The sequence below is a fragment of the Alosa alosa genome, chromosome 24, assembly GCF_017589495.1.
Source record: "Alosa alosa isolate M-15738 ecotype Scorff River chromosome 24, AALO_Geno_1.1, whole genome shotgun sequence".
Taxonomy (NCBI): Eukaryota; Metazoa; Chordata; class Actinopteri; order Clupeiformes; family Clupeidae; genus Alosa; species Alosa alosa.
Genome location: NC_063212.1, coordinates 12,767,539 through 12,786,981, shown reverse-complemented (window position 1 = coordinate 12,786,981; position 19,443 = coordinate 12,767,539). Strand labels below are relative to the sequence as shown.

At 39.7% G+C, this 19,443-nt stretch overlaps 3 protein-coding genes across 3 annotated transcripts in view; 2 read left to right on the top strand and 1 right to left on the bottom strand.

The window, feature by feature from the left end:
* Positions 1-6,445, bottom strand: part of LOC125289890 (calpain-5-like) — a 21,160-nt gene extending 14,715 nt beyond the window's left edge. Inside the window, exons 1-2 of the mRNA XM_048236998.1 lie at positions 6,202-6,445; positions 2,453-2,618 (exon numbers count right to left, since the gene is read on the bottom strand). Of these exons, the coding sequence (XP_048092955.1) occupies positions 2,453-2,618; positions 6,202-6,332 (297 nt within the window). The 5' untranslated portion in view covers positions 6,333-6,445. The remainder of the gene's footprint in view (positions 1-2,452; positions 2,619-6,201) is intronic.
* A 3,422-nt stretch (positions 6,446-9,867) lies between these two features.
* On the top strand, positions 9,868-13,443 carry cnpy4 (canopy FGF signaling regulator 4). Its single transcript, XM_048236991.1, has 6 exons — positions 9,868-10,032; positions 10,279-10,405; positions 10,714-10,810; positions 11,396-11,518; positions 12,174-12,291; positions 12,568-13,443. Exons 1-6 carry the CDS (start codon positions 9,948-9,950, stop codon positions 12,684-12,686), a joined length of 669 nt encoding a protein of 222 aa, XP_048092948.1. The 5' UTR covers positions 9,868-9,947; the 3' UTR covers positions 12,687-13,443.
* A 562-nt stretch (positions 13,444-14,005) lies between these two features.
* On the top strand, positions 14,006-17,655 carry LOC125289881 (zona pellucida sperm-binding protein 3-like). Its single transcript, XM_048236987.1, has 8 exons — positions 14,006-14,447; positions 14,655-14,770; positions 14,881-14,984; positions 15,456-15,633; positions 16,628-16,745; positions 17,054-17,145; positions 17,278-17,391; positions 17,570-17,655. The coding sequence occupies exons 1-8, from the start codon at positions 14,055-14,057 to the stop codon at positions 17,628-17,630; spliced, it is 1,176 nt and encodes a 391-aa protein (XP_048092944.1). The 5' UTR covers positions 14,006-14,054; the 3' UTR covers positions 17,631-17,655.
* Positions 17,656-19,443: the final 1,788 nt, after the last annotated feature.

Sequence of the window (19,443 nt, the reverse complement as noted above, 5' to 3'; positions counted from 1 at the left end):
GCCATAAGCCGTTTGTCAAGACATCACGAAACCAAAAGTGTCCTGCTTTAATAGGGGAAATTGGACATGAATTAGTGATGGGACAACGACTCTTTTTACGCATGTGGGTTAATAGATTTGACCGGGGGTTGGGTGTATATACACTAGACTCAAGACACAAATGTCCCCTCTGAAAAGACACACTCATAAGAAGGATAAACATCAGTGCAGCCTAGTGCCTGGTTTGTTCCACACACAGTGTTGGGAATTGTGGCCAAATAGTTCAGTCTTTGTTTCATCAGACTAGATGATTTTACTTGTCATGGTCTGAGAGTCGTTCAGGTGCTTTTGGGGAAACTCCCAGCAAAAAATGGCCTCCATTTGTCCACTCTACCATAAAGGCCTGATTGGTGGAGTGATGCACTGATTTTTGTCCTTCTTTACGCTTCTCTCATCCTCTCAGAGGAACTCTGGATCTCATTCATAGTGACCATTGGGTCCTTGGTTACCTGTCTGACCAAGGCCCTTCGTTCCGGATTACTCAGTTTGGCTGAGTGGCCAGATATAGGAAGACTTGATAGTTGTTCCAAACTTTTCCATTTGAGAATGATGGAGGCTATCGTGCTCTTGGGCACTTTCAATGCTGCTGAATTGTTTTTGTATCCTTCCCCAGATCTGTGTCTTCACACAACCCTGTCTCGCAGGTCTACGGACAATTATCTTGACCTTGTGGCTTGGTTTTGACTCTGAAACACGCCATCAACTGTGAGATCGTATATAAAGAGATGTCTACCTCTCCTAATAATAGCCAATTAATTAATTTAGGCACAGGTGGAATCAAGTTGTAGAAGCATCTCAAAGACCATTGATCGAAGTAGGACACACCAGAGCTCAATTGCAAGTGTCATAACAAAGGGTCTGAATACTTACATAAAAATGTAATTTTTCGGACTTTTATTTTTTATAAATTTACATGGAGTATTGTGTGTAGATTGATGAGAAAAAAAAAATCCATAACAAAGCCTGAAACATAACAAAATCTGGAAAACTTTCTGGTTGCACTGTATGTAAAACCCATTTAACACCGGATTTCCCCTAATAAAATCGTTATCTGCAACCTGCTATTTGGTAACAATGCTTATTGTGTGTACAATATGTGTACATTGGTCATTTTGTTTAGGTTTAAATGGGACCCTTGACAACAATATGCCAACACCAAGTAGGATGATGCAAGGAAGATAACATGGCAGTCTCTTTCTATTCACTGCTACATCGGGAATGTCACAACTCATTCCAATAAAAATTTGTGAGTATACATGACGAAGACAAAAACAACCCTTTTGGGCCTGCTATACCTACATGCGAGACCAGGCTGTGCTGGAATGTCTTGATGCACTTACAGTTAATGTGTTCAAGGCAATGTAAGGCAGAGTAAGATAATTAAGTGAGTTTAACATTGAGATAAAAAAAAAAGCTAATATTTAAATTGTCGGCTGTTAGGCCACTGTTGGTGTATTGCACTTTCTGTATGGGGGCACAATTGAAGTATAAGGTCTGTTTTTTATTTATCTTGCAGATCGGCAGAACTGCAGTGGAGGACTGAATGCAACTGAGAAATGAAATATAAGTTCCTGCATACAGTGCATAATAAAGAAATGCATTTTCCATTCAAGGACTCATCTAATAAATCAAAACAATTTGATACCTGAGTTTGTATGTTTATTATAAATCAAAAAACAGAATTTTTGGCATAGCCTAACTGTGATGGTTATTTTAACGTTCCAATAACGTTTTCACAACCTAAATGTAACGTTGTCTTAAGGTTTTCTTAAGGTTTTTTAATCCACATGGTTAGGGGAATGTTACTGCAACCAAATAGTAACATTCTTTAAAGGTTGCCCCTAGGTTATTTAATTTCAATGGTTAGGGGAACGTTACTACAACCAAATAATAACGTTCTCTGAAGGTTGCCCCGAGGTTTTTTATTTACATGGTTGCAACCAAATTTAATGTTCTTTAGTGGTTGCCCCTAGGGAGCGTTACTACAACCAAATAGTAACGTTCTCTGAAGGTTGCCCCGAGGTTTGTTATTTATATGGTTAGGGGAACGTTACTGCAACATTCTCTAAAGGTTGCCCCTTGGTTATCATAAAATGAATGTTAGAAAAACGTTAGGAGAACGTTTTACTAACCAAAACAAATAACCTCCAAAAAACTTAGTATTTCCGTCAGAAAAACTTTCCTGGCAAACCATAGGACAACATTCACAACTTTCAAGCAACGTTCCCATTACCAAGAAAACGTTCTAATAACGTTCTAATAACCAAAAATTGTTAGCTGGGTAGTGCCTTCCAGGCAACACTGCCTTGAAGACAACGTTGGAGGCATAAAACACCAAGAAACCCACCTCCACCTCATCCTCCATGCCCCCTTTGCCCCTGTAGCATCAGCATTCTGCTGTGCTGTTTCTTACCCGAGGTCTCTTCCATGTGATTCCCGGAGGAGGGGTGCGCTTGTAGAACAGCGACTGGGCCGTGGGGGGGAAGAAGGGGTCCTGGAAGAGGGCTCCCCGGCGCTGGCACGCTCGCTTCAGCTTGTGGTAGTTCTGTCCCTGGAATGAACACACTCGCTCTGGCATTCTAGACGCGAGGGGAGATAAGAGGTGTGGTCACGAAAGTAGATGAGAGAAAGAATGAAAGGCAATAAAATGGGAGTAAGAAAGAGAGAATAGGAGAGAATGGAAGGAGGGAAACAGGGAGGATGGAAGAGAACAGAAAACAAGACCAGACAAAACAAGACAAGACCAGGCAAGACAAGACAAGAGAAGACAAGACAAGACAAGACAAGACAAGACAAGACAAGACAAGACAAGAGAAGAGAAGAGAAGAGAAGAGAAGAGAAGAGAAGAGGATAGGAAGAAGATAAGAGAGGGTTGAGAAAGAAAGCAGTAGAGACGAGTTGGCTGAGGAACTCAGAAAATGAAACAAAGGGATGAAATGGAGAGCGGGAAAAGAAATGGAACGAAAGCTAAGGGACATGAGTATAGTAGGATGTGACAAAAAAGGAAATAACAGAGAGCAGAGAAAGATAGAGGGAGGGAAAGAGAGAGAAAGGGAGGAGACGAGATGAGAGGAGAAAATAGAAACAATCAGGGTGGCACAGAGAAGAAGCAAAGAGGTCAACTAAGGGCAAGAGAGGTGAAAGATGGGAGGCGACAAGTGTTCCAGAAGAAGAGAAGACATGAATATCAGAGTTAGATTTTTCTCAACTTAACTAATACAAATACTAACACTTACTGACAACTGTCTTACTAAACATTTAAAGAAAGATCATTAAGCAGCTTAAACTGCCTGAACATGGTTATATAAACTGCAGCCCAACTGATATAAGCACCTCTAAAAGCCAAAGACATATATCGTATGTGTACCATCCAGGCACACCTCAGCGTAATGTTAATAGCGACGACCCCCCTGATTGAAATGAAACCGTTAGCCTCCTGCGTCTCATAAGATCAAAACACAAGCAGCGTAGCAGAAGACCGGGCCAGAGAAGCAGAGGGCAACGCAGGTGCCGAGTGAGTTTATCTGTCAGCTGCGGAGTAGAGTGGCTCTTCATGAGAATGGCACAGCGGAAGGGGAAGGGGAAGGGAGAGTGTTGGACACAAATGTTTTGGAGGTGAATCTCTACATTCTGGCATGATAACATGACAGATGGAGACAGAGTGTTGAGAGATGAGTGGGTGTGTGTGTGTGTGTGTGTGTGTGTATAGGGGTATTGGGGTTGCAGGTTTAGGTGGGGTCAGGGGTACCGTCGGGGCTGGGGGTACAGGTTTAGCCATTAAGAGTCTGGCAGGAGAGGGCATAGAGCCAACAAACAGATCTAGATTCAGTGTCAGAGGGTGTGCCAAAGAAACGGGTCTGTTTGTGTGTATGCCCTCTCGCAAGTGCCTGTCTGGCCAATGTGCAGGTCTATGCATGGTGTGTGTGCATGTGCGTCTGTGCGTAAGTGAATACGCTTTAAATGCAACGCTTGCAATGCTATACAAGTAAGTGTGTGTGTGTTCAAATGCACACATGTTTTGGATAGCACGCTCGCCTTTCCGTTTGCCACAATGAAAAACGGCAGAGTATTAATTCGTTGCTATATCACACTAAAGCAGAATGCAGACCTCTGAACATCTTGATTGACAATTAAACACAGGAAACATTATGATACAATTTACATAATGCGCACATTATGCGATTCTACTCTAATTTACCATTTCCTACTATTCAGCATGACGCACCGAGTTATATTCTAAATTACAGACTACATGATTCGTAGATGTTGGGAAGAAATACGCAGACACTTTTTGTTGTAGACAACGTGTCTGTTCTCTTTCTTGGCTTTACCAAAGCACAGCAGTTGGTGCGTTTGTCCAACTTTCCATCGTTACTATTGGAAAAACCTTAACCCATTTGAGCATCTGACTGACTTGCTCGCAACACTCACTGAAGCTCTTCCTCATCTGAAACCCAGGTCACCGAATGTGCACCAGGGAACTGCCTTACGAAAACGTAGCTGTTAGCCAACCAGCACACGAGTCACTTGATAACATCTCAAACATAAAGGTAGATTTCTCTTACATGATGCAGTTCAAGTCGATATAAAATATAAAAAAGTGGTGTAATACGTCTGATAGTCTCACGAAAATAATGCCTTAATTTGGTCACATGTTAGTCTTCGAATTGTTCTCTCAATAAATCCACGAAGTAACTTATCCACAGCTGAATGCATCCATTTAGTCGCCGACCAACACGAGACACCCATGAGTTAGGGTATAGGAAAGAAAGCACTTCTCAGTCTCACCTGCCCTCCGTTCTTCAGGTGCAATGATTCAACGGCGACGTAAACTACTCTAAGTTAGCTACGCTCGGGTTCCCTGTAGTCTATTTAATAATACAAACGCATTTTAACTTTGTCGTGGAAGGGTTCCCTGAGCGCCTGTTGTTAAGGAAACATGTCGTTGGGGCCCCTCATCACTATGTAGCCTGTGTAATACTGTACGTGCCTATGAGGAGGTGCTTTTGTGTGTGTGTGTGTGTGTGTGTGTGTGTGGGATAGCAGCTGGTGTACTCTATCTTCTGTGGTTACCTGCCTTGCCTTGCCTAGGTGTCGGTGCAGACAGCTATTAGTATCAGGTGCTGTCTCGCACCTGTTATGTAATCTACCTTCACAATTTCCTATGTATAATAAGCATTTAATAGTTTTAGGGATTTTTCTTGCATACACATTTTGTGTTGTGTGTGTATGTGAGTGTGTCTTGAAACACGTTTCTGAGTGCATCATATGAAGGAAGTGCAGTTTACATTAACACTTAGGCCTACATTTGTATATTTATTCAAAGTGACTTACAGAAGAGGACACTCTTGCACCTAATTCAGCAGGCTGAATAAAAGGGCCACCACTATGAGCTGATTGGCGGAGGCTGTGACTATCGTTTGCCCCTTAACTGCTCCCATGCGATCTTTCTCTACTTTGTGTGCCACTGCACTTGTTGTTGCTATGGGGTCATATGTCTATAGCAGACACAGTAGCATCAGGAAAGCTCCATGTCTGTGTGGAGTGGTAACCTCATCCACTAACAGACAATGGATAACTTTGCAATGACACATTGGGCAATTTAGTGGTGTCATCCATACACACACACACACACACACACACACACACACATATGGGCATGCACACACACACACACACACACACACAAAAGCGCGCGCGCGCGCACACACACACACACACACACACACACACACACACACACACACACACACACACAGATATGTGCACATGTTTGCTCACACACAAACACATACACATCTAAAAGAAAGAAAAACAAACATGTGTTCTTAGTGCATTTTGTTTTCTTTAAAGAACACCTTTTAAAACTAAAAAAAAACCACCTTTGGTTGTCTTTAAGGTGCAGCAAGATTCCATGACTGCTGAAAACAAAACAAACCTTGAAGAAAACTAAAGAAACACCTACCCATCACAAGTTTTTTGATTTGTTTATGTAAGACCAGCACGAATATGCTTTTGGGGTGCAGGTTGCACTTTTAAAACCCAATTGCATAGTGACATGCATTTCAAGAAGACATGCTTTAGCCATGGACCGGCCACAGGAGAAATGGCCAGCGCCAAGGTGCGCTACGAAAGCATTCACTCAGAAGTAGGTAAACATACGGCAGGTTCCTTCCAGAGTTGTCTCGGAGCCAGTGCAGGAAAGGCAGCAAGTCTTCCAAACACTTTGACTTTTTCTGTTTGGTGTGGTCGAGACATGCCACCGACATGACACAGTTCAGGGATTCAATCATGTTTTCGTTTCTGTCTGCTTTCTATTTCATTTGAATGAGAGTTTTTTTTGTTTCTCTCTTCTTCTTCTGCTCTCTAAAGGACAGCGTATGTTTTCTTCTTCTTCTTCTCCTTCACTCTCTCTCTCTCTGTCTTTCCTCTGTGCCCTCCCTCTGTTTTTTTGGGGGTGTCAGTGTCGTTGGATCTGGCCCCTTGCTGACCTCATAGTCCCGTAGCAACATGCTGAACCAGTGCTTCAGCTGACACATGGTCTCATCTGCCCTCTCAGCTCTCCCCTCTCCCTTGATCTACCACCTTACACTCTTCTGCTGGATCCATTCCAATTGGATCTGTTATATCTCTCACTCTCTCTCTCTCTCTCTCTCTCTCCCTTCATCTACCACCTTACACTCTTCTGCTGGATCCATTTCAATTGGATCTGCTATATCTCTCACTCTCTCTCTCTCTCTTTCTCTCTCCCTTCATCTACCACCTTACTCTCTTCTGCTGGATCCATTCCAATTGGATCTGCTATATCTCTTGCTCCCTCTCCCTCTCTCTCTATCTATCTCTCACTCAGTTTCTCCCTTCCTCTCTCTATTACATATAAACTTTATGTCTCTTATCCAAATGCACACATGCACCCTCCTTTTCTCTCCCCCAATAGCTATCTCTATCTAAACACATCAGCATAGTTTTAGTCATACATCAGTAGTCATAATTTAGATACAACCCTGCCAAAGAACACAGCTTAGATTGGATTAGATTAGATTAGTCAATGTTCTTGTCATTGCACAAGTAAAATAACAGTACAATGAAACGCAGTTGTACATCTAACCAGTGGTAGAGTGCCGTTGAGACAATATTTACAGGGTTTAAGAATAGTTGGTAATAAAAAAAAAACTACTAATTTGTTATGTAAATGTGATAAACATAAGAACCAGGCTTGTGTAAAATTCCAGAATTTAATTGAAACTGGCTCTTAAATTCCAATTCAATTCTTGAATTTCACTTGCATATCAATTGAGGTAGCAAACAGGAAGCAGAATTGCAATTCAAATGGTTCATAACCCTGATAAGAACAGGTTCCCTCTCTCCTCAAATTGTACAGGCAGTCACATAGTCTCCCTACTCTCTCTCTCTCTCTCTCTCTCTCTCTCTCTCTCTCTCTCTCTCTCTCTCTCTCTGTCTCTCTCTCTCCTCACTGTGCACTTGATCAGCCTTACTTCAGGGATTTTCCAACCCTACCCCCTTCTCTTTCTCTGTAGCTAAGTTCATGATGCCATATTTGTTGTCATTAAGCGCGTGTCCACTGTCACCTGAGCACCCCTGAGGGTACGCACACACACCCCACACACACACACACACACACACAGAGAGAGAGACAGACAGACAGACACACACACACACACACACACACAGACAGACACACACACACACACAGACAGACACACACACACATGCTCAGAAACATATCATGTGTACACAGGCATGCATCACCTGCAACCATAAATAATACAGACAGACAGAAACATATCTCGCATAAATAATACAGACAGACATACTCGTGTACACAGGCATGCATCACCTGCAACCATGCTCAAGCAAACAGGCAAACAAATAAAAGGAGACGCTTATGCTCAGTACGACTTCAGCTAGTTTGTAGCGTGTCAGAACATTTATTTAACGGTTTAATGATTTAATGATATACGGATGTGCCTTATGCTTCAAGTGTTTTGGCCTGTCCCCTAAGCACATGACAGAATCCAACACCATATCAGGCTTTGGATTGGCTTGAAGAAAGCAGTAAATCAGGGAGTGAAATACTGCTGGGTCACAATGCTACACTGGTGCAGTCATCTCTCAGGTCAGAGCTATTTATAGACTTCACCTCCTCCCAACCAGGACTCTGATTGGTCACCCCAGATTTCAGTTTCCTGTTCGAACAGAGGTCAAGGTTCATTAGTACAAAGAGATCAGCACCAGACGTGATTAATCATGATTCTATTTAGATTATATATCCCATACAGGTGGGAGAGAAGAGCACCTACTAAAACAATAAAGTTAAATCAATACATTGCTTTACATGCCAAAACCATATGGCAAAGGGTCATTTTACAATCAGGCTTTATTGTTGTTCATTGCATTATCATCATGCAAAAAAACAAAATATAAGTGGTCATGGTTATGTTATTTAGCTGACACTTTCAACCAAATCTATTTACAACAACTGACAATGACAGTGAGAATTACAATAACATTAAGAACATTAATTATAGTAAAACAAACCATTCTAAAACAGATAGTTCTGTCGTGCCTAATAACGCCCTTAGCTGTTCTAAAATCAGTGTAACATACGGCCTCTCTGGGCTTATTGCTTAAATTAAGAACTTAATAATAGAAAACTACTACTACCACTACTACTACTACTACTGCTACTACTACCACTATGTGTCCTTTTAGTGTCCATAGCCTATATATTATTTTCCACTTTTGTTTTAAAAAAAATGTCCAGACACTGCTATTACTAATCATTAATATTTCACGTAAGCATACTATATTTGAGGGACACAGATATATATATATATATATATATATATATATATATATATATATATATATATATATATATATATATATATATATATATATATATGAATCTTGTGTCAGATAAGGTCTGATATATGATATATATCACATATACAGTATATATATATATATATATATAAGACCAGGCAGCTAATAGTGAATTACAATAGTCCAGGTTGGAGATGACCTTGGCCTGAACAAGAAGTTGTATGGAATCTTGTCGGTCAGTTACTCTCCACTGGCTCCCTATAGTGGCAAGAATTAAATGTAAATCTCTCACTTTGGCCTATAGGACACTGACTGGATCTGCTCCGTTATTTTAATTCAATGATCAAGATGTAGGCCTATACATGCCCATCCGCCCACTGCGGTCTTCTGATGAGCGTCTGTTGCATTGACCAGCCATAAACGCTAGGTCAATTTCAAGACTCAATGGTTGCTTTGTTGGTGGTTGTGTTTTTGATGGTACAAATGGGCTTGGTTGATTGCCCGCTGTGGGAAATCCCCTACCTATAGGCCTATCACTAGGAATTTAACACCTCTCCTGTGTGTATCTGATATTCTGTCAGCAAATACAACATCATATCAAATGAATAAGCAAGCAGTGTTAAACACATAGATATATATATATTATAGCCTATTACTTTATAATAGGCTATAAAATCCATATATATATGGATTTTATATGCCTAACTGGGTTAGGCTGCCCTTTAAAGTGACAGCAAACTCTGGTTATATATTTTCTTTGTTGGCTAATGTGCTGAAGACCATGTGGAAACCATGTTTTAACACATACTGCCCAACCTTTCTAATTAATCTATAAGAAAATAGAGCGGGTAGGATAACACCCCTTATTCTCGAAGTTTTTGTCTTTGATTAAGTAACCTTGATCGGGCAAAACGCTATCTGCTTGTCTTCCCTAGCCGTGGCGTTTTTCTCCAAGCAATGCGCATGAGCAGTAACGTTTGTTCAGTCGGTAACAGTAGGATGCCGATGTGGCTTTTCCTTGAGCCTGTTTAGCATTGTTTTAATTGTGAGAAAATATAAAAATGGAAGTATTGCTTTTGTGTTTGATTTCAATCTTCGGGTCTGTGGTGGCAAACCAAGACGAAAGATTACCTAATAAATGCGAAGGTGAGAATTTTTCTAGTAGTTCTGCACGGACCTTTCTGCTACTTCTACTATCCATTCCTTCCTATGGTCCAATAGCTATGCAATCATGGTTTATCAGTCCGTTTCTCCGTGTGCATGTGTGAGAGGGTCTGATGCTCTTGACTTGTTTAACTGTCTTTCTTTCTTTCTTGAGCGATGGGGACATGGACATGGTGTCAACATTAATGGTTCCCCTCCACTAACTAACTGTTGGGTGTTTTTTACCAGTCTGCAAGTACTTGACGGTGGAGTTGCAGGCTACGCTGGACAGAAGTAGCAGGTCAAAGGAGGTGCTGGAGGTTGGAGAGGTGTTGGACACGGGAAAACGCAAGCGCAAGATCAAATACAACACATCGTAAGTAAGCTAACTAAGGTTACTGGCTGTGTAGTGCCAGGATATTGAGTAATAAGCTTGAGTTCGAATTGAAGATCGTTGAAAAGTAATTCCTTAGAATCAGTTTGATGGTTGAAATGAGAATATTTAGAAGAATGTCTACCATGTATTTACATTTTTACAGCAAAAGAGGTTTACATTACATCCATAATGAAACATCCAGCATTGTGCCCTTTAAGGTTGATTGATAATGTCTTGCAAAACAAGTCTTAGAAGATTACACAGATGCAGTTGGATTCATTCTGTTTTGTGTTTGAATGGGTCTTCAGGGAAACACGTCTGACAGAAGCTGTTGACAACATATGCGAGGGAATCCTGCAGTACAGTGTGCATGCTGAGAGACCGGGGAGTTTGCGATATTCCAAGGTATCATCATCATCATCATCATCACCATACAGCTCTGGAAAAAATGAAGAAACCACTGCACATTTTTCTGATGTCATCCTATGGTTGCTGAGCGACTTTCAAATGAGTTGATGTTCATATTCAAATGTGCAGTGGTATCTTAATTTTGAATTTTGAACATGACTGTCAATCTCTTTTCTGAATATATCATATATATATATATATATATATATATATATATATATATATATATATATATATATATATATATATATATATATATATATATATATATATATATATATATATATATATATATATATATATAGACATATATATATATATTTCCATATATATATATATGAATATATATATATATATATATATATATATATATATATATATATATATATATATATTTTTTTTTTTTTTTTTTTTTTTTTTTTTTTATTTATTTATTTTTTTATTTATTACAGTCTGTTGTATGCCTTTTTGTCATCTTTTTGATATTCATGTTGTTCTGCAGATTTGTAAAACATGTATTCCCTGTATAGGACTTAATGAATGACGTAATGACATAAATGGTACAATGATCTTGTTGTTAAGGGCACCAGTCAGACCATGGCTACACTGAAGAACTTAGTGAATAAGGGTGTGAAGGTGGAGCTGGGTATACCCTTTGAGCTCTGGGATGAGCCCTCAGTGGAGGTGGCAGACATGAAGAAACAGGTATGTGTCCTTTATATTATTACGGAAAGAAAATTGAATGTGATTTTGAGTCCTTTAACAGGCGACATAGATAGAAAGACATTTATTGATCCTTTCAGAAATTCTTCTTGCACCATACAGCTCATCAGATAGATAGACAGACAACAGACCACAGGCAACAATAAAGACCAAAAAACCCTCCCTCACCCCCACACAACAACAAAGCACAACACCAAGTATATCTACATTATCAAATAGTAAAGTGCAGTATCATTAGTGTGTTATCAATAGTAAGGTGCAACATCATCAGTGACATTTTAATATTATAACAAAGTACAGTATTATCACACAGAAAGTGGATGAAGTCATTTTCCCTAACTTAGTAGTGTAATGCTGGTAGGAATAAATGATTTGGTTGGTGCAAACCTTTTTTTTTTTGTTTGTAAGGATGTCACCCTATATCTTCTGCCTGATGGCAGCACCTCATACGCCTGGAATTGTTTGGAAATTCACATTTTTAATAAGAGTACACACATTGCTTAGTCTCTATCATTAAGGCTGACTGACCCACACATTGTCGAAGCTGTGATCCCCAACAAAGGTGCTTGAGCTTTAAGTTTCCATCCAAAAGAGTTGAGTGTCTGTTGTGTCTCACTTGTCTGTGTGCGTGATGTAGTGTGAGACCATGCTAGAGGAGTATGAGGAGGTGGTGGAGGACTGGTACTTCCATCACCAGGAGGAGAGGCTGGAGAGGTTCCTCTGCCAGAAACATGTCTTGAAGAGTTCGGAGCAAGGTGACACACACATATACGCACACACATATACGCACACACACACACGCACACACACACACACACACACACACACACACCCACACACACACACACACACACACACAGGAGTCAGATGCTCAGTGTGGTCAACACCAATAAAGATTTATTAATGAAAACAAACGTGTAAACATAAATATTCTATTGTATGTAATCAAATGAGGTAAAAAAGTGATAAAGTTGGTTCCCATGCAGTCTCCCCTAATGAGGCTTTTCTTCTTAATTTTCACCCTTTGACAGAATGCCTGGAAGAGGAGTGGAAGGGGGACCCTGGACTGACGCAAGCAGAACCGGAGACAGCACCCAGTGACATTGGACAAGGAGAGGGTGGGAAGACCCACGATGCTGGAGAACTTTGAAATCAGTGACTCGCCCAAAATTTCTGAAATATACCCCTAGTCTTTTCTCAAACACTACCAAAAAGTATGAGCGAAACAAGATGGCTAAATGTGATGACTGTTACAAATTAGGGGCTGTTCACACCAAGAAAGATAACTACAATGATAACGGCAAAAAGTGTTGCTCTAACTAACATGAGTGACAATGTCCACACATAAATTGTAATAAGCACAACATGAAGAATGTTATTGTTGGGGATCACTTTCAGAGCGATTTTGAGAAGGATAAAAAGCTGACAGCCAATCAGAATCCATCAAATTTTAGACATCACATTCATCATCAAAACTTTTTATTGTTGGTCATAATGGATGCTTTTATCATTAGTTAGTTATTATCTTTATCATTCCTGGTGTAAATGGTCCTTTATACCTAAAAAACTATTTAAACCAGAACACATTATGTTCGTATGAACACATGGTACTTTGTAAACTATGTTTACTATATTCATTCAGACATTTGAATACTTTTGGACAGTGAGGAATTTACATTTATTTTTGTTGCTTTTCACTATGCAGATTTGCACAGAAAAGGGCCATATTGTTTACATTTACACTGAGAAATTGGATCTCTCTGTACTCTAACTCATTTTTATCCAGGATGCCAAGAGAACATTGTTTTACCTCTGTGCCTTAAATGTCATCAGCCCTCTGGTTATTGTGATTTATGTTGTTTGTTTTTACAGTTTATACATTTTAAATAAAGTGTGTTCTCAGATTACCTACACTAATGTGAGCATGGGTGTATTCACACAAATATAGAATATCTGGACTAATCAGCAGAATTTTCACAAATGTCATAAATACTGCCTTAACAGTGGCAGATATGCAGAGGCTAGTCCAAAATCATCCGGAATCTGGTTTGGTGTGAATACATGGTGGAAATGTAACTTGCTAATGCTTTAGCTCAAATAATGGGAAATGATTATGATCCATTCATCAATTAGGGTAGATTGAATTCAGATGAGACACTTTTTGATTTTTCACACAAAAATATACGGAAAATTGCTTTTCCACATGACATTTCCTTAGCTTATAAGACATTTAAAGTGTTTCAATTCTAGGCCTACACATATCCCAACTGTAGGCCTACTCAGTCCATCCTAATAATCAAATAATTACTTTAATCATACATTCTGAACGCCTGTAGGCCTACCACCTTGATTTTTGTTAGCATAGTTGCAATGACGGTTCAATTAGCACTGACGACAATGAGGTGATCAGCCAATTATTGGAGACCAATCAGGGACATGCTATTGGTCGTCCGCTGGTGCTATCTCTTTAGCAGGCCAATGACAAGTTGTTGGTAACTCAGCAGCCCTGTCGTCAAACATGTATCTTTTGATAATGAAAAAAAACAACTTCACTCTGAATATTATCATTAGCCTTACATTAATTGTTATAGCCGATTGTCATTCGTCTAAAGCCAATGTATTATTTGTCCCACTGTCTGAGCTTGTGAAGAGAGGTGAAAGATACCTTGAACCAATTGACAAGGTGAACATTGATAGGAATGAGGAGGCCAAGACCATATCAGTTCGCTGTACAGAATCGGCCATGGACATAAACATAAAAGCAGACTTCTTTGCCACTGGTGTGCCCGTTGACGTGGAACACCTTGCTCTTTTGGGGAAGATGCCTGTTGACAAAACATGCAGGGCCTTTGCGTTTGACGGATATTACAAGATCGTCGCCCCGCTGACTGAATGTGGCACTAGATTATTGGTAGGCTAGTTTAATTCATTGGTCAGTTTGACTTCTAGCTATCACATAATCACAAATTCTTTACATGTAACCCTGGCAAGCGTGCTACACATGTCTGGGCAGAGCTACAGAGAAAGATCTATGTATCTCTGGGCTTACAAGGTGAATGCTGCCATCTTGTGGTCCAATGTCTTTGTAAGTTTTGTCAGTGCTCTTTCCATATCGCAGGCCACAGAAGATGCTTTGGTCTACAGTAACGTTCTCGTGCATTTCCCATTACCTTCTCCTGAGGACCCGTGGAGGATCGCGCCTACAACTGTTTCTGTCACGTGCTATTACCGCAGGTCCTTCGTTGAGTGCCGCATTAAACTTAGGCCCTAAAGCTTAAAGCCTAAAATACTAGTTATATTTAAAACCAAAATTAACCTTAATTATGTTTGTTTGCCATTGGTAGGAGATACAGTGCTAGCAGTAAGATCTTGAAACCCACATGGGCACCTTTCTTGTACACACAGGCCATGGAGGATTCCTTGGAATTTTCTCTGAAAATCTTGACTGGTAGGTATGTCTACTAGACACATCACAGATTGAAATAATACAGCATTAAATTGTATTTTTTGTGTTTAGATTTTATCCTTGCAGTTATTAGGCCCACTGGTTTGTGCTTAGTCCCACATCCAGCATCAAGTGTGTATGCCACCTCAAACTTTCATTCCACACCTCATATTTTCCAGTAGGCCTATTCATGACTGCAAAATTTGTATCATAAACTAAAAAGATGGCTGTGCCCAAATGGCTGATGTCAATACTGTGTATTGGCAAGTATTGTGTTGTGTTAGTGTTGGTATTACTATTGGTCTATACAGTTTGACATAGAAAAAAAAATGTTGTTTGATGTTGATAACGCTATAATAGTATATAATTCAGTTTATTGGTATTTTAGACTAAATGTACAGTATGTGTGTTTTGCACTGACAGAATGGTCTGCATACAGGTAGCAAGTTATTTTCTGTTGATCCCATTCTGTAGATGACTGGCTCCATGAGAGGACCTCAGGAATCTTTTATTTGGGTGATGCCATAAACGTAGAGGCAGCCGTTGATGTGACCAATCATCCGCCACTCCGGCTTTATGTAAACGCCTGTGTGGCCACCCTCAAGCCTGATGTGAACTCTGTTCCCAAATACACCTTCATAGACAACCAGGGGTAAGAATTACTGACATATTCACGTGAATGTTTTCAACTCTTTACATTCCCTTGTTTTACAAAAAGGATGGAGATCAAATCAGTGTATGTTTATCAATATGCATTCAAACTAGGGCTGTCAATCGATTAAAAAAATAATCGAATTAATTACATACTCTGTGATAAATTAATCTAAATTAATCGCATGTATAATTTTTGCTGTGAAAGTATTTTAATTCAAATGAATCATTGAATAATGACCATTAGTGACATTAAAGTAAAAAAAACTCTTTTATTATTATTTTCACTATTCAAATAATGACCATAATAATCTATGATATGACCTAATATGCTGAGGAAATAAATTCAAAAGTGCTTAGGAAGTTTTTTTTTTTTTCACATACAAGGCATTTCAGTCCACAGATATAACCTAGGGGACACAATGAAAAGAAATGAACACTCCCTCAATGTCAACACTATTTCTTTGCATCAATGTGCGACTTTAGAGTTGACAAACTCCGGTGATATGCAAAGTCCTAGCTGCAGATATTGCAGAGGACTTTATTTTAATCAACACTTTATTTTTATCAACACCATCAGGCTGTTTTTTAAAAGTAAATGTTCCAATCAATGATCTAGGCAGCACATTTTCTTCTCTCTCCTTCATTTTACAGTCTAATGGTTACTGACTAGTACGGCTCGGGGTCAAAGGTCATATGGAATCGATTAATCTGCACTATTTTTTTTAATCAGTTATTTTTTCTTAAATAAATTAATCAGTTATTTTGAAGCCCAGTTATTTTGACAGTTATTTTAAAAATTAAAGATGTTGCACATGTACACTGTATACATTTCATCACAATTTCTCATTTACTGTCTTATAGCAGAACATATAGATAGCCTGTTAGTCTGGTCTGGTTGGCCATGGGGACATTTTGTTAGGCGATAGGAAAGGCCTGTAGCGCCCTCTAGTGGCGGGTTTGTTAGTCTCTCACGTGGCTCACCTCCTGCTCAGGTGTCTGACTGACGCCCTGCAGACTGGCTCGAGCTCCCGATTCCTACCACGCAAGCATGCCAACCGACTGCACTTCCAGCTGGACTCTTTCGTGTTCTTTCAAAGGGATCCCCATCCGGTCAGTGGCCTTGTAGCTTGAGCCCTTTGACATTAGAGATGTTTTTTGACATGTCGTATTCGTTGCTGCAAAATAACAGCACATTTAGTTTCTGTGGGTGGGAGATGAGGTGTTATTTTGCTTCTGTTTAGGTAACTGTTATTTAGGGAATGGATGATTCATAATTTCAGTAGTATACATTTTGCTACATTTTCATTTTTCTTATATTCATGTCTTTGTTTTGATACTTTTAGGAGATATGATCTTTATTATAAACCACCTGTGTGTGGACTGTACTGTGTCACAGCTTGGATTATGTGTTTCTTCAGCTGTATGTCACCTGTTACCTGGAGGCTGTTCCCACTGAGCAATGGGCCCCCGTGGACCTCAAGAAGAAGGCTTGTTCCTTTATTGATGGCCAGTAAATGCTTTTCACAATATTCTCATCACATTTTGGCCCTTCGTCATCTGATACCGCAATCCAGTCTTGTGGGTTCTAACTAATAAGCACTCTCTCAGCTTGGCTCTGTCTTGTTTCCACATCGTCCTCTAGATGGCGCTCTGCTGAGGGCTTTGATGATGTGTGTGGCAGCTGTGGCCATGCCAAGATGTCTGGTGAAGGACAGGGCAAGATGAAACAGGGCAAGGAAAACCAACACCCCGGGAGGTATTATTAACGTTATTTTTCCTTCTTCAGTAATATGTATCTACTAAACAGACACTTTGTTTTGATACAATTTACATTACGGTTGTGGTAGAGATCTCTTATCAGTGTTTCTTGTAATTTTGGATAACTGTGTTCAATTAGGGGATGATCATAGACAGGTTGTGTTTGTTTTTTTTAGACTGGAAGAAAAGGCTGCTCTAGGACCATTTCTTGTGCTCTCCAAAAGTGACGTCAAATAGTATCCAATAAAATCAGTCTAAATAATGTTGTTTGACTTTCTGGTTCACATAGGCCATTTTCTGCCTGCCTACTGCTTCCAGAACAGTTTTCACCAGTGTTACATAAAGTCTGTTTTTATACCAGGCGAGTATTGTACAATGTTGTGCAAAGCCCGTTCAGTGTCAGGTTTAAGTTGTGCTGCCGTGCAACTGCATCAGTGTTGTGGAAAGGGCTTTTATGACTTCTTTTTAGGCACCAGGGTAAGCATTTATTCATTCAGTAAAACAAAGGATCAATTTTGGACACTGAACTAAGGTTTTCTGATTCACTGCATTGTGTCCAAACATGTGCCTTGACTTAGTCCAATGATCAAACAAATCAACTCAAATCAAAACCACCTGTATTTTAAGCCATGCTGTTTTGAAAGTTTCTTGGAATTACCCCAAAGAGGCTTCATGGAGACATGATCATAATAAAAACATTGTGGGTAAAAGTTCCTCAATATTTCTAAACGTGAGATGGAGATACTCTTTAATTGTCTTGGCAACACGCCAATTAATATCACTTCAATCATAATCATAAACATATCTTTCACTCAAACTATTCACTTGCTCTTTGATTCAATAAACAATTTTGCCGTCCAAACCACTGATTATGTTGCATAATACATCTTTACATCTAACTGGAATCTGAGGTTGAAATATTTAATTATAGTTTTTCTCAGCTACAATGGAATTTTTTTTTTGAAAGGGGGGGGGGGGTCCTTTATTATGCTCTAAGCAAAAATAACTGGTTCTCTTTGCATGCCCTCATTTTGGACCATCCCTAGCTGTGCAATCTGGTGAACAGACCAGTGTGTGCATGGTCCCCTGAATTATGGCATACAAATGTGAGGTAAGGTGAAACAGCAGACCCACTTGTGTTCTAAAGGAATGAAGCCTAAAGGGACTGTACTAAACTAAACTGAACTAAAGGAAATGTATTGCCATCATAAGATTTTGCGTTTTTAATCTGTTTTTCTTATGTAGTCTGTCTATGACATGGATGCTTTTGCTTTTCAAGATACGTTAGATGTATCTTTCTGTTTGTAACGTCGTCATGGAATGTTTTTTTGTCAGTAACGGTTGGAATTTACTTCATAAAATAATAATAAATTATAGCTGTTGTCAGTTTTAGTGAAGTGTTGTAATGTTAATTGAGATGTCTACAGCTGCCGATGGAATCAACGCCCTATTGTATTTGTTTATTTTCACTCCACGCCTCGGGATATTTCGCAGGGCGCATTCTTCATACCAAATGTTTCGATGGAAACTATTATTTACTGAAGCAGTGTAATTTGATATAGTTCAGTCACATTTTATTTGCACTCGAAGGGCCGATACTTTTATAAACATACCCGAACAAAATACTGGCATGTTGAAAATAAAGCGTTTGTTGTAAATGAAGACACTGAAGCTTACCCCGCAGAGCAGAAAGAAGAATGGTAACCGCATCTTTCCAACACAAACATAGGTTGAGCTTTTCTGGACCAGATGCTGCTCTGGATAGTTTGAGATGCCGCGCAGGGGCCGTGGGGGTGGGGGCGGTGGAGAAGGTTACATTCTGTGAGGAGCCACAGTAGTCTTCTCCTTCGCACCTCTGTAGTTTATAAAACCGCGGTGCGTTTTCACTTTTTCTTGGACCGATTTCAGACATCCCCAAACGTCTGTGAATTCTCCTCTGCGCCTATCGACCCATCTGTTTGCCTCGAGGTAACTGATCCAGCATTTGCAAAAACTTAGGTTTTCCACCTACCGTGGCCCCAAGCTGTGGTGTGTGTGAAAACTGCGCTAC

Excerpts from the sequence above, each read along its gene's own strand:
- cnpy4 (XM_048236991.1), top strand. The coding sequence starts at position 9,948 with ATGGAAGTATTGCTTTTGTGTTTGATTTCAATCTTCGGGTCTGTGGTG. Across the intron at positions 10,033-10,278 it reads ATTACCTAATAAATGCGAAG|TCTGCAAGTACTTGACGGTG; the intron begins GTGAGAATTTTT and ends GTTTTTTACCAG. Across the intron at positions 10,811-11,395 it reads GGAGTTTGCGATATTCCAAG|GGCACCAGTCAGACCATGGC; the intron begins GTATCATCATCA and ends CTTGTTGTTAAG.
- LOC125289881 (XM_048236987.1), top strand. The coding sequence starts at position 14,055 with ATGTATCTTTTGATAATGAAAAAAAACAACTTCACTCTGAATATTATC. Across the intron at positions 17,146-17,277 it reads TGTTCCTTTATTGATGGCCA|ATGGCGCTCTGCTGAGGGCT; the intron begins GTAAATGCTTTT and ends ATCGTCCTCTAG. Across the intron at positions 17,392-17,569 it reads GAAAACCAACACCCCGGGAG|ACTGGAAGAAAAGGCTGCTC; the intron begins GTATTATTAACG and ends TGTTTTTTTTAG.